Here is a 16080-nt window from a genome sequence, read left to right on the forward strand (position 1 = left end):
CAGAGTTTTAGAATTGTTACATTTTGTTCTACATCTTCCCTAATGATATCAACCTTAAAGTCGATTTTGCTGAAAATAAGGTGCCCAAACTTTGTGTTAATCCTTACTTTAAAATCTGTATCCATTCTTTTATCTTTGTTGTACGTGTTTCCTTAGGTTTTATGCATTTCATAAGACAACATACTTTTAGTTTGGATGTTTTATCTATTCTGTACATATCTGCCTTTACATGGTGAATTTACTGGGTAAATAGCACTGTGACTACTGATGTATTTTTCTCCCACACTATTTCCCCCAATATGTGTATATTTTTTTCATTTAAACCCATGACATTATTTTACTAAGTAGAATAAGTCTCAAGAAACACCTGAAGGTCTTGCCCAGTATTTCTTTTTTTTTTTCTTTTCACTTATTTCAAAATATTAAGGGGGTACAGTTGCTTTAGGTTTCATGGACCACTTTTGGAATGTTTGAGTCCCGGCAATATGTGTTCTTGTCACCCAAAGCCTGTTAATGGTACCCATTGAATAGCCATTTCCCCATTCCCTTCCCTTCCTACCCCCTTTTCCCTGCTTGATTTCCACTGACTTTTACTTCCCTTTGTGTACACGTGTGCTCACTGGTTAGTTGTAATTTAATAGTGATGTCATACGGTGTTTGTTTTTACATTTTTTAGTTACTTAGGATAATGGTCTTCAGTATCATCTAAATTGTTGCAAAAGGCATTCATTCATTCTTCTTATGGCTGAGTAGTATTCTATGGTACACATACAAAACATTTTATTAATCAATTCATGAATTGATGGGCATTTGGGTTGATCCCACATCTCTGCAACTATGAATTGTACTGCAGTAAACATTTGAGTGCAGGTGTCTTTTCAAAGGAAAGTCTTCTTTTACTTTGGGTAGATACCCAGTAGTGGATTATTGGATTGAATCTACATACATCATGATTGCAGGGGACCTCAACACTCCACTGTCAGAGCTCAACAGATTCTCAAAGAAGAAAATTAATAAACAATGGACTTAAACCCAACTCTAAATCATGGACCTAACAGACATTTACAGAACATTCTACTTCCAAGCTATCGAATGCACATTCTTCTCAGCAGCACATGGCACATTCTACAAGACTGGTTATACCTTAGGCCACAAAATAGTTCTCAACAAATTCAGAAGGATCAAAATCATAACATGTACCTTCCCAGACCACACAGGAATAAAAATAGAACTTAATCACAAGAAACATTCAAACCTACACAAAGTCACGGGAATTAAACCCCCTGCTACTGAATGATTATTGGGTCAAGAATTAAATTAAGATGGAAATCAAAAAATTCTTTGAATGGAATGACAAAGGGGACACAAGTTATCAAAATCTATGGGACACAGGAAAAAACATTCCTTAGAGAAAAATTCATAGCCTTATATGCCTACATCAAAAAGAGAGAAAGATCCTAAATTTATAACCTAAAGTCGCTCCTCAAGGAAATAAAAAAGAACCATATGCAAAGACAGCAGAAGAAAGGTCAGAGCAGAACTAAATGAAATGGAAAACAAACATAAGCAATACAAAGGATGAATGAAATAAGAAGTTAGCTCTTTATAAAGATAACATCGACAAACCTTTCCAAGATTAACTATTTTTTGTCTTATTCTCATTTAACTTTATTTTCCTCCAATTTCCCTTTCATTTTTCCATCTTTTAATTTTTGGGATGTTCTATACTCCATGAGTGATTATCCTTGAAAATTTAGCATAATAAAGTCTAAATTTAGTCAATCTCTTTACAACATTAAAAGGACTCCTGAATATTCTAATAACTCCTCTCTCAATTAGATGGTATTTTTAGCTAGAATTTTAGATTTAGTAATTTTGTTGAATTCAGAATTCTGGGTTAATGCTATTTTTTTTTTTGATATTTTGAAAGTGCTTTCCATTGTTTTTTTTCTAGTTCATTTGTTGTAATTAAAAGCTTAATATCAGTCTAAATTTCATTCCTTCATTGGTTACCTGTTTTATCACTCTGGCTGCTAATATAAATTTCTCTTTGTCTTTGTAATTTTGCAGGTTTACTGTTACATTTTTATTTTTATTTATTTATTTATTCTTTTGAGACAGTCTCAAGCTGTTGCCCTGGGTGGAGTGCTGTGGCATCACAGCTCACAGCATCCTCCAACTCCTGGGCTCAAGCGATTCTCCTGCCTCCACCTCCCAAGTAGCTGGGACTACAGGTGCCTGCCACAACGTCCAGCTGTTTTTTGGTTGCAGCCATCATTGTTGTTTGGTGGGTCCCAGGCTAGATTCAAACCCACCATCTCAGGTGTATGTGGCTGGCGCCTTAGCTGATGAGCCAGCCGAGCCTGTTACATGTTTAAGATTGAATTTCTATTTGTTTATTTTGCCTATTATATGATGTGTTTTCTGATTAAGTCGTTTATGTCACTGGTGACAAAAAATTTTCCTTTACTATTCTTCACATATTACTCTCTCCATTTTCTTTAAAACCTTGAAACCATCACCTCAATCTATGTGATTCATCACCTCCAAAAGTTTCCTCCTGCCCTAGGTGTTATTTTGTGATAGAACATGTAACATAAGATCTATCATCTTAGCAAATTTTTAAGTATACAATACACTACTGTTAAGTATAGGCACTATGCTGAACAGTAGATCTCTATGAATTACCTGTCTTGTATAACCTAATCATTGTACCCTTTGTTAAATAACCTCCCCATTTCCCCCATCACAGCCCTTGGCAACCATCGTTAACTTTATGCTTCTGTGATTTTGACTATATGAGATTTAGCATATAAGTGGTATCATGTATTATTTGTCCCTCTGTGTATTATTTATTTCATTTAACATAATGTCTTCCTGGTTTGTCCACATTGTTGTAAATAGCAGAATTTCCTTCATTTTTTTTGGGCTGGGTAAGATTCCATTATATTGATATACCATATTTTCTTTTTCCATTCATCTGTCAATGGACATTTAAGTTGTCTCCGTATCTTGGCTAATGTAAATAATGCTGTAATATGCAACAGAGTACAGACAATCCATTTGAAATACTGATTTCATTTCCTTCAGATATATTCCTAGAAGTAGGATGGCTGGATCATAGGGTAGTTTTACATTAAGTTTTACCAAAGAAGCTCCATGTTGTTATTCATAGCGTCTGCACCAATTAATATTCTCACCGACAGTTTACAAGAGTAACCTTTTCTCCACATCTTCGCCAACATTTGTTATTATGTTTTCTATAAAAGGTATACTAACATGTGTGAGGTGATATATGACTGTTGCTTTGATTCACATTTCCCTGATGATTAAAGATGTTGAGTATGTTTTTATACATTTGTTGGCCTTATGTATGTCTTCTCTGGAGAAATGCCTATAGAGATCAATTACTCATTTTTAAATAGGATTATCTTCATTTTGCTGTTGAGTTGTAGGAATCTCCACTTTCTTTCTTCTTTAGGAATGTCCATTTGATATAAATTAGATGTTCATATTGTACACCCCACATATTTCTTACCTTATTCATATTTTCCACTCTCAATATTTGATATGAAATTCTACAGTGTATTCTAATTTTTTCTCAACATTTGACTAATCTACATTAAATTTGCTTTTTATAATATTTGTAATTTTAGTTGTTTTATTTAGATTTTTATCAAATATTTTTCAAATTTTCAAGTGTCTTATTCCTTATTCATTTAAATAACATTTATTCAATTAATATTGTGCCTACTTATTTTACATTTAAATAACATTTATTCCATTAATATTGTGCCTACTTATTTTACACTATATATCTGGCAACTCAAATATCTGAAATTCTAGGAGAGGTGGTCTAAGTTCACCCTGTGCTGCATACGCTGGCTTTATGATGCCTTTTTTGTGCTTTTGTGTGTTTATATGTATTTGTTGTGAGCTCAAATTTCACTGAGTTTGATGTCTGTGGGTACTAAGGGCATTTTTCTTCATAAAGATTTTTCTTTGCTTCTGACTGGGATGCTACTCACCTGGTGCTACTCTAACAATCTTGTATACTCCTTGAACTTAAGTGGTAGTACCTACTCAAGAAATCCTTAAAAAACATATGCCTGGAGTAACAAATTTTCAGGTAAGATGATTATAATTATTTTTACTATTACTTTTCACTCACAAGGAGAAGAAAGATACATTTTCCTCTGGTACTTGCTGCAGACATACAGAATTCTCTCTGCCATCATTTTACTGATGATATAACTCCAGCTTTATGGAGTATCTCTGTTTAGCTCTCCCATTTACTTGAACCTGAGGCTGAGATTTCTTTTCTACCAAAGGCCTTACTTCCCCCAAAACCTGGGTTCCTAGTATTAGCTTCAGGGTGATACAAGGGTCAGTGCTTATAGCTGTACTACCTGCATAGCTTCAGTCCCATGCAATTATTTTTGTTCTTTAAAGATTATTTTTGGCCTTTAAAGGTTTATTCTTCCTTGCAAGCAAGAACATATTTAAAAGTATATCCACTGGACATTTCCCAGCAATCTAGTGTTCTGCAAAGGGCATTTTAGAAGACTTAGCTTCATCTCAACATCTGTGAAGTAAGCTAATCAAATCTATCTCATAAAACTAATGTGTGGGTTAAGTTTGATATTATTTATTACTGTTTAGCAAAAGGACTGATATAAAACTGTGCTCAATAGTCATTATCAATATTATGACAGATATTTTCTAAAAATAAACATTGACAAAATAATAAAGCATATTTTCTTATTAGATAAATGGATTTCCAATGAAATCAGATCCCATGACTAATCTAATTTCCTAGATTACAGCATTTCTTCAATATTTTTCCATTTTGGTCTATCTGTGCTAAGGAAGATGTGACAATGAGGGAATAATTCAAAGTCATAATTACCTGGAACAATTAATAGGCTCTTCTAGCTGCCTATCATGAAGCAGAATTAACCAATTTAGAATTTATCTCTTCTCTTTTACTGGCCACTATTTAATGTCAGGTGAAATAACTTATGAATGGCTTTGAAAGGAATAGAAATGGGAGATGAAATAATCGCTAGACAAGAGAAGGGCTAGAGGCTTTGTACTTATGTGGTTTTAATATTCAAGATGTGAAATGTTTTAATTATTTAACCCTAATACTTTTAAGCTCACGTTGTACACTTCCCTTAAAAATGGGAAATTAGTTAATTGTAATGTTTACTTCTAAACAGTTAACTTTTATATTTAATTTAAGCAAAGATCACAGAAATTGGAGGTAGTATGTTAAAGCAGTCACATGCCTAGGATTTAAGAGCAAAGGGACATTGGTCTAAATCAGCGGTTCTCAACCTGTGGGTCGCGACCCCTTTGGGGTTGAATGACCCTTTCCCAGAGGTGGCCTAAACACATCCTGCATATCAGATATTTACATTATGATTCAAAACAGTACCAAATTACAGTTATGTTTAGCAACGAAAATTATTTTATGGTTGGGGGGTCACCACAACATGAACTGCATTAAAGGGTCACAGTATTAGGAAGGTTGAGAACCACTGGTCTAAATACTCTATAGCCTCTTTCTAACATTGTGGTCTTTGATACCATTTCTTTAAGATGGGGATATACAGAGTGGACATAGTCTTAAATTGCACATAAACTCTATGTCCAACCTATATAATACCTATATCATAAGGTTATTGTGAGAACTGAACGAGAAGATACATATCCAACACTTAGAACCATATCTGGGCCTTTGTAAACATATATTATTATTACTATTCTTATGCACCTTGTTGTATTACCAAAACATCTCTCACAGCTTGGTTACCGTGGTGAAGAATAAAGTTATTATAATAGTTGCAAAAATCATATGATTCGGTATGGCATTTGGAGCTGTTTCCTGGTTTGCTAACCATCTTTCAAATCATTACTGCAAGTAGAAAATGGAGTGCTGTATGATTATCAAGAGTGAAAAGCATCTTTTAAAGTGATAGAAATAATTTATTACCTATTTGAATGCAAACTCACACTCTGAATTAGGAATGAGGTCTAGCGTATCTCTTTTAAATATTCATAGGCAATAAAACTCTGGCTGTTTGACTGATTTAACAGGCAATTGAATGTTACCGTAGCTCTGCATAATTGTAGCTATAAGAAACATTAGGTAGGCAATAAAAAGAACCCCACAAACCTCTGACATGGGCATTTAATTGAGAAGAAAATAGATTAAGGTTCATTTTCAAATGAAAGGGCACTTACTTTGTTTATTAATGGAAGCACCTTTTATTTAGTCAACCAAAAAAAAAAAAAGAAACACGAAAATAGTAATTTAAAACAAATTCAGAATTCTTGACTCTAATGCACTGCTATACAACAAGTTTTTTTTTTTTTTTGAAAAAGAATCAATTTAATAACTGTTAATCATTTTCTTAAACTCTTTAAATAATTTATTCCAAGGCTCAATCTACTGCATCAAAATATTAGTCTTTTAAACTATATATAGTCAGTGGGAATATCCAAGGGAATGATTTAACTGACAAATTATTAGGTGTTCCTTTATTATCTAAGTAGTGTGGAACTGGTCCATATGCCTTGCATATAGCTTAAGAAATATGAAAGCCACACTACCACCTATAATTTTAACTCGATGTTATATCTTTATAGTCACATCAGCTTATCAATGACCAATATGACAGAATATGAGAAGGATAAGTACCCCTAATATAATGTGCTTTTCCTGAAAGCCCTAAAGTACCAAATAGGCTTTATTTTCATCACCAAATACCTCTTGGGTTATTATTGGTTAAATATCTAATACAAACATAGCCTGGACTAATAGTATTTTCAAGTTTATTTATTTCAGATTTGTTACTATTATAGCATTTTGCTTAATTGATTATTGAAGTAGAAGTGGAGAAATTGCAATTTTTAGACTTTAAAGATGATGCAAATCCTTTTTGTCTGTCTTATGCATTTCATTTCATTGATGAAGGCACGTCTATGTCCCTATTTTTCATAATGGAATATACATTGGACACCAAAAAATGTATACACATTTTAAGAGGTGTTATCTATGTATTAGTTTTTTGAAGTTGAATTCAAGGTACTATTACTGGTCAACTGTACCTAGGTATTCTACACACATCTCAGTATATTTGCAAATTGTACACTTTGGGGGAATGATTGATTTTACTTCAAACAAGATCTCTTCAGATGTATATGTCTTTTTTGTTACCCCCAATAAGCATTTGCTTACCTATCACTGCTTTTGGGGGGACATACACATATATATGTGTACATGCACACACACGTGCACTCACATTTGAGGGTAGGCACTTTAGCATATGACCTAGTAAAAATAAAAACGCTCATCATCTATTGAATAGTACTAAGTTTCTGGCACCATAGTAAGCACTTTCAATATAACGTTTTATGCTTTGCTTACTTGTACCCTGGAAAACATGATCTGTTATCACAGGTGAAGAAACAGAAGCTTGAAAATATTACCCAAGGTCACACAGGCAATGAACGGTAAAGGAAATGTGTCAGTTATCCATTTATTGCCTTTCAACATGGTCCTATCTTTGATTCTGGAACATTTCTCCTTTTGCCAGCAAAGACACTAGGATGACAATGGGGAGGTGACAGTTTCTGTGCACCAGTGTGCTTTCACTTCTTTCTCACTCCTTTGGTTCTGGGGTGACCTTTAGGATGTCAAGCAGAGCTCATTTCATCTCCCTCCACAACGCCTAGGAGTTTCAGCAAGACCCTGTATGGATAGAATCTTACAAGTTCTATGGGTGCCCATGCACCAAGTTGAGCATGAGTGGTAAAACTATATGCAGCTTCCTGGAGCCCCACCTGATTTCTCCAAGTCCAGCAGCCCCTATTGCAGGTAGCTTCCCAGCAAATCCAAAGAGTACAGCAATAGCTTCCCTGTAAATTTAGTATCATCCTCCACAGGTTATATCGCTGTGATTTTTGTCAGCAACTCACCCAATATTTCCTTCCCACTAGCTTCACCCCACTATTTACTAGCTCTGGGTTGAATAAGCCAAGAAAACTCTATCACTATGTCATGGGCTGCATATACACTCCTTCCAAAGAAGTTTGGATCCAGCCTTGGGTATAGTTACTATCCTTCCAAGTCACCTACTTCCTTTGGGACCATCCCTCAGCCCTAAGGCATTCTTTAGAGTTCTCTTTTATCCCTTCTTAAACAAAATAATTCCCCATAAATAGTTAATGTTTCTTTGTATTAAACTTTCTCAATTCAGTTGACTGAACAGTCCAAACTATTCAGTCCCTATTTGGACTCTTCTTAATATAAGTGGGTATTCCAATCCAAGATTTTCTGATCCAAAATTACATGCTTCAACAACCTAATACAGAATATAGTGGAATCAGTACTCAACCAAGATTTGTTGTTGAATTGAATTATTACTTATTGGGGAAAATATCAGGCTTTGTACTAAAAATCTTTGAAATATAAGGCCGTAAGTTGTTTCGTGTCAATAAAGGATTGAATGGGGATTATGTAGATCAAGCTGATACCTAGATCAGGTTCCAGCAGTGATTTTCAACCACTGTGCAGCCGCACACTGGTGTGTCGTGAGATCTTAGGTGTGCTGTGAAAAGTTTTAAAGATGATTAATTATTTTGAAAAGAAGTTCAAAGCATAATAAGTATTCTTTTTTTTTTTTTACTTTTTTGGATCAACATAATTTAGGTGTGCGTAGAAGTTTAACTCTAGGTTCAAGCATGTCATGAAACAAAAATGGTTGAAAAACACTGTGTTGTAGAGTAGTTTGTTCTTTGGACAGAAGGGATAAACACTGAAAAATGTTAAAGATTTAAAGTTCATTTTTTTTTACAGCTAATCCAAGGCCAGCTTTATAATGTGAGTTGATCTTTTCCTTGAACTACAATGTCTCACCTGGCACCGATATTTAAATATAAATAAAAACATACTTCAATTCCACATCAAAATCTAAATTTAAATGACCTTCAGTTTAGTTGCCACCTAGGAACATCTACTTTGACTCACATCCAATAACAGCACGGTGGTGCTGAAGGACTAAAAAACTGTTCAGAATTCCCCTTTCCCAATCCTTGATCCCTTATTTTGATAAAGATCTAATATGGAGAGACTACTCATCAAATACAGTGGCAGGATAAAGACCAGAAGCTGCTGGTGGTGCATTTGCATGGCTCTGCCAACCCTTGCCTACTTCTTTTCAAGATCTCTGAGAGAGCAGCTTCTCCTACCCAAGACTTTTCTTCCACTTTATAAGCAAGTAAAACATCGCCATAATAGAAACATAAGAAAGTTTCCTGCATATGCCCCCAGTTATCACACTCTTCATTTTTTTAATCCCTTCACAGCACAAAGAGATTTTTTTTTCATATCCTGCTCATACTAGGAATTCGATGAAATTCTACTCAACTTACCAATGCCTGTGTAAGTTGCGAAGATAGAGGACTTTTTTACTCATTATCAAACCACAGTCAGTAGCTCAAGTGTAGATCTACTCAGTAAATCAGTGGTTCTCTGCCCGTGGGTCGTGACCCCTTTGTAACAATGAATATACATCCTGCATATCAGCTATTTACATTACGATTCATAGCAGTAGCAAAATTACAGTTAGGAAGTAGTAACGAAAATAATTTTATGGCTGGGGATCACTACCACATGAGGAACTGTATTAAAGGGTTGCGGCATTAGGAGGCATTAGGAAGGTTGAGAACCACTGCAGTAAATGAATATGAAACTGAACATTATTATGAAATAGGTTTCTTCTTGACAAATAATGTAGTCTTGGCTTATGATGGAGTATGAAAAATGTTCGACTAGGAGAAATATCTTATTTCTTTTAATTTTGATTTGAAAAATCATGAGGTATATTAATTATTAAATAGGAAAATGTTTCCATTATATACAAATAAGATGGGTGGCACCTGTAGCTCAATGGGTAGGGTGCTGGTCACATACACAGAGGCTGGCGGGTTCGAACCCTGCCCAGGCAAGCTAAAACAATGACAACTGCAAAAACAACAACAAAAAATAGGCGGGTGTTGTGGCAGGCCCCTGTAGTCCCAGCTACTTGGGAGGATGAGGCAAAAGAATCACTTAAGATCAAGAGTTTGAGGTTGCTGTGAGCTGTGATGCCACAGCACTCTACTGAGGGTGACATAGTGAGACTCTGTCTCAAAAAAAAAAACCAAAAAACAAAATATATATATACACACACACACACACACAAATAAGAACTTTCATATTAGAGTAAATAAGTAATATCAAGGGAAAGAATAGAATCATGCATATTATTGGTAGATTACATGCAACCATAGTAAATGTGTGGGAGGGAGGGAGAGAGAGGAATGGAAGGAGGGAGGCAGAAGGATGTCTACATATATTGGTTCATCTTACATAGGGAAATAGAACCCTATGGTCAGAGAAGATCAGACTTAGAACACTAGATTACGAGTATATTCACCTCAGAATGTTACTATTCTTAACGTCTCAGTTTCCTACCTTGTAATGTTTCTGTAAGGTTAAACAATATGATATAAAAAATTCAGTCAGCGTCTGGCATTGGACTGTCTAAAACCTGGAAGTTGAGCTCATATTTAAAGTATCGCTCATCTTATCCGAGGGGACTGCATTTGCTATATATTTATGTGAATTAGATTAAAGAGATTTTTCACTTATCTTCATACCTCTTCATGTAGTTCCCTCCAACGAGAATTAAACGTCTCGAGTTCCTCATTGATCAGTTCATCCATGACTCCGCCATCTGTTAGGGTTTGGGCCAATATGCGAATCTGATTTGGGTTATCCTCTGAATGTTGCATCAAATTTTCGAGTGACTAAAAAACATTGGGAATAATTACTATTTCTCTTCTTCTAAATATATTAAATTAACACAGAATTCTCAGGACCTTCTGATTTACATATAATTAAGTCATAAGCAATTTCAAGCAAAATTTAATTGGGGTAATGAAATATGAAGGAACATTTTTCCTTCAAAAACTATGATGCCACTCTAGATGTATCTTCATAGGATATGACAGCATGGTGACTGAGCACTTACAAATCATCTGCAGCCTCCATCTTCCTTGATGCCCTCTACTCTAAAACCTGGAGAGGTAAAATACTCAAGTTTTCAACTTTTCTTACAGCTAGTGATTTCCGACGATATATGTAAATAAAGAAAAACAAGGAACAGTCTCTTAAGAAGAAATATAACTGCCCTTCACACGTTTTTATATACATGAACCCTGGAAGTAGAAGAGCCATTTTTGGACTAGAAGTGAATAAAAATGAAGATAAAGGCCTTCACGTTCAGAAAAAGAGTTCAGGAAGAAAGAGAGAGCTTGCATGCCTTATCATATGTTTGAACCATCATCATCCTTGCTAACCTCCCTCCACTTTCCTTTTTGTGTTGAGAAAATATCATTTCATTTTTCATTTTTTTTTTTTTGCAGTTTTTGGCCATGGCTGGGTTTGAACCCGCCACCTATGGCATATGGGTCTGGTGCCCTACTCCTTTGAGCCACGGGCACCACCCTTCTTTTTTCATTTTAATTCATTGTGTGGCTTCTCTTATTTGCAGCCCAATAACCTGTATCTGATATACTACTCAAAATCGACATTACTTGGCTCGATTAGACAGGGGAAAAGAATCTTGGTGTTGAGTTCAGGTGTGATAGAAAACAAATGATTCGATATCATCTTTCAGGGTCTTAAACATGTCTATAAGGCAAGGAATGGGATCTTCTAACCAATCCATTCAATGCTATATTGTTTTCCTTGTTTTAAAGACGTGCAAATGTCTCACTGCATATCTGTAATTGTTTCTTGCATATCTATTATTTCTCAAATTTTGAGCAACTTCAATATATTTTGCTGTCAAGTTTTGGGAAAGTTGAAATATAGAGACTTCGTAAAGTTTGTATGAAATGTGATTATGATGTCAAAAATATTTTAAAAGTCCATCACATTCTGGGGTGTAAAATGTTATTATTAATAATTTTTCTTGTAACTCCTACATTTTATTATTTTTTTAAATCTTAACTTCGCAAATATTTACTTTAAAGGATACATTATTTTATAAGTCCTAATAAAGTATATAGGCTGCTCATGTTTTTGAAAAGATAGACCAAGAGCAACAAAGCAAAATTCAGGAATCAATTACAGACATGTTGGGTTACAGCAAAGCCTAGGACTTATGCAGCTTTTCTATCCTTGACAAGTGATGGTCCAGCCCTTTGCTGCTCAAAATCTCATCCTGGCTCGGCGCCTGTAGCTCAGCAACTAGGGTGCCAGCCACATACACGGGGCTGGCTGGATCAAACCCAGCTCAGGCCTGCCTGCCAAACAACAATGACAACTACAATAAAAAAGTAGCCAGGCATTTTGGTGGGCACCTGTTGTCCCAACTACTTGGGAGGCTGAGGCAAGAGAATTACTTAAGCCCAAGAGTTGGAGGTTGCTGTGAGCTGTGATGCTACAGCACTCTTCCAAGGGCAATATAGTAAGACTGTCTCAAAAACAAACAAAAAATCTCTTCCTGGACGAGCAGCAGCAACATTGCCAAAAAACTAATTTTACTTAAAATAGTAAATAAAACAGTAAACAGCCATAGCAAGCCTCTTTCTCACTTCTCTTTTCTAAATATTCTCCATCAGCACCTCAAGTTATCTCCCTTTTTTCATGATTCCTTTCAGAATGTGCTCTAGTACTCACTTAAAATGTGCTAGCAAGAATTTCACATGGTACTCCATGCACAGTCTGACCGTTTTACAAAATGATTGCACCTTCACATCTTTTATTCTCACCACTGTCCTTTTATTAATGTGATAGAAACTTGTTTCACCCTTTCTGGAAGATGCATCAGCTTGCTGACTCGCAAGGAACATTCAATGAGCCTCTCTGAATAAGACAGGGCCAAAATTCCAGTCCACTTGCGACTGTCCTTCTTCTCTGATAGCTCTTAGGTGACATAATTTTCTTGTGAAAATATTTAAGTAGGATCAAATAATCTGTAGGTTTTGGCTGTGATATTCTAGAATTCAAATTCTACTATGTCTAAAGAAATATTTCACATTTTTTTCTTATTTTGGATAATTCATGCTCCTTATTGCGCAGATTTACAAAGGGGCACCCTTGCACAGCTCTACAAATACTATATGTACTAAAAAATACGTAACAGTTCCACAAAGAAGGTAAGCCAAAAGCACACTGCAATGCATAGGTGTGAATGATTCATCACACCTCAGAAGTTAACATAATCAAAGCTCTCCTAAAATGTACTTATTAGGAAGCTCCAAAATAAATCTTGAACATGTTCTTCAATTGTATGAAAATTTTAAATACACATTTCTAGTAATAAAGCATGGCCACTTAATACCTCAAAACCTTCTCTAAATGATGAATTTGTGATTGCAAGTAATTTTAAAATATGTCCCAGCTTCACAGTTGTAGCTTTCTGGAAGCTACATTTGGAAATCATGTTTCATCTTACCTCCCTTAGCTACTTAAAAGGAGAAAAACTATGCATTCAAACTATCTTTGCAGGTCTTCAGCAGATTTATGTAGGTAACATGTCTACATAGAACTTAGCGATATAGCAAAAGGCAAATGTTCGCTATAAAAGGTAATTTAAATGTTTTTTAATACCTAAAGACATGAAGGGCTCTTAGAGAGAACAAAGGATTTATCAAAACTTCCAGAGCTAAGGGATACATGATAACTACACCCTTTTGTGTGGTTTACTTTGAATTTATTTTGTTTGGTAATTGACCTTCTACAATACTGCATGTAAATTTTCATCATTTAGTTTAATTCACAACTTACATCAAGCACCTCAGCGATTTCCTCAGCTCCAGCAGGAACATTTTCAGTGGTTTTAAGCTTGATTTCTACTTCATTTAGCCACTTGTTTGCCTTCTGCAAGTATGACAATAACTCATGCCAACATGCCCAAACTTCCTAAGAAAGAAATATATATCACAGATTAAATATTGTGGTATACAAGAGAAGAAGAGACTCTGGCATTACATTTTTAAAACTTTCACCTTTAGTTTGTAGTAGACAATTTAAAACGCTCTGATCATTTTTTTCATCTAATACCTCTATAATTACAAATCATTAAGGAAACATTTTATTACATGAACAATGAATAAAGTCAAGATTCAGTGATTTAATTTTCAAACAAAAATATTCACCAACATTGCAGTCTGGAAAATAGAAAAATGAAAACGTAATTCCAACTTCCTCACACATCAGTTATTACTACTTTATCATCTCTTCAAAACTTTACCACATACGATAGTTAAAAGAAATTAAACTATGAATTTAACTATAGCACTCTTTTCATTAAACATTATATCATTTAATTTTCCCACATAACTAAAGGGACATATTTTTAATGGAAATCTATGGCTTAAGTAGATATATCTGTATATTCTTTCCGGAACAATATACATTTGATGGATGGTTAGACTTTTTAATTTTGTTTGCTATTATAAATTTATGGTAAACATCAGGAATATAGATGAATTTTTTCATTGAGGTATGTTATCAGAATATGAGTAGTAATTATTTCAAAAGTTTGATTTTCTCCTTTTTCTTTTTGTGAGACAGATTCTCACTTTGTCACCCTCAGTAGAGGGTATTACAGCTCACAGAGACTTCAAACTCTTGGGCTCAAATGATTCTCTTGTCTCAGCCTCCTGAGAAGCTGGGACTATAGGCACCTGCTACAATCCCCTGCTATTTTTTTTTTTTTTAGAGATGGGTCTTACTCTTGCTTAGGCTGGTCTCGCGCTCGTGAGCTCAAGCAATCTACCTGCCTCAGCCTCTCAGAGTGCCAGGATTACTGGCATGAGCTACCAGGCCCGGCCTAAAAGTTTGATTTGTTTTAAATGGCCTTTGATATGCATTGTAAAACTGATTTATATATGTAAGTTATTCATATATAAAAAAGCTAAACATTAAAAACTGCTACAAGAAAATATAGAAGAAATATTCCTGATGTTTGGTAAGATTTTCTTAAGGTATTTTTTTTAAAAACCGAGCACAAGAAAACAGATGAATACATTTGATTACAGAAATTAAACCTTCTTTTCAGCATGAGACACCACAAAGGAATCAACAAAACAGCCTCAAACTTGAAGACAACAATTAAAACATTCAAAATAGATTAATAATAACACTCAAAATGCCAAAAAGTCGATTTAAAATTGAACAAATAACCAAATATAAAATGAAAGGAAGACTTGGACCAGAATTTCAAACAGAAATATGGATACACAATAGCACAAAGATACATTCAACCTCATTAGTAACCAAGGGGATGTAAGTCAGGATTACAATGAAATACTATGTTCACTGACAAAAATAAGAATTGGGGCAATTTCATGTTTGGGAGAAGATGTGCATCAATACATATTTTTATTGATTGCTGGTTCGTGGGTACCCTCAGTGACCACTCTGGAGGGCAGCTATGCTCACGACTATACCCCCAATGCCGGCACTTGAGTGGTCATTTTGGAAAACAATTTGTCTTTCTCAGTAGATGAACATTCACATACCTAACAAGAAGACAACTCCAGTTTGGGGTCTATATTCTTAGAGAAATGGTTTTTCATGAACAACAAAGACAGTTACAAGAATGATCATTTTAGCACCACTTTTAATAATGATTATCAAAAAGGAAATAACCTAAGTGTCCACCAGAAAGAGAATGGATAAATACACATGCCACCATTTAATAAAGAATACTGAAGAAATAATGAAAATTCATCAAATAGGATAACATAGATGAGTCTTGGATACAGAGATAGGCAAGAAGCTATTTTCTATCACCTTAGAGAGCGTAAGTATTAGATAAACCTATAAATACAGTAAATAGAGTGGTGTAAACATCACCACCAACTACTGCCAAATCCCCCATAGTAATGCCAAAAATAAAGTCCATAGAGGACATTTAAGTTAGGATACACTAAACATTTACCAGATTTCCCATATTTCTCCTTTGTTCACAGCCTTTACAAATGATGGAGGATATCACATCTCTATCTGAT

General features: G+C 34.8%; 1 protein-coding gene across 6 annotated transcripts in view; it reads right to left on the reverse strand.

Annotated features, from left to right (window-relative positions):
• The window catches only part of DMD (dystrophin), a 2416375-nt gene that overhangs the window by 1465500 nt on the left and 934795 nt on the right, over window positions 1-16080 (reverse strand). For all 6 annotated transcript variants that reach the window (XM_053581215.1, XM_053581214.1, XM_053581218.1 and 3 more), the window contains 2 exons: window positions 13850-13984; window positions 10711-10860 (listed from right to left, as the gene is read on the reverse strand). In XM_053581215.1, coding sequence (XP_053437190.1) covers window positions 10711-10860; window positions 13850-13984 — 285 coding nt within the window. The remainder of the gene's footprint in view (window positions 1-10710; window positions 10861-13849; window positions 13985-16080) is intronic.

Source organism: Nycticebus coucang, chromosome X (genome assembly GCF_027406575.1).
Source record: "Nycticebus coucang isolate mNycCou1 chromosome X, mNycCou1.pri, whole genome shotgun sequence".
Classification (NCBI taxonomy): domain Eukaryota; kingdom Metazoa; phylum Chordata; class Mammalia; order Primates; family Lorisidae; genus Nycticebus; species Nycticebus coucang.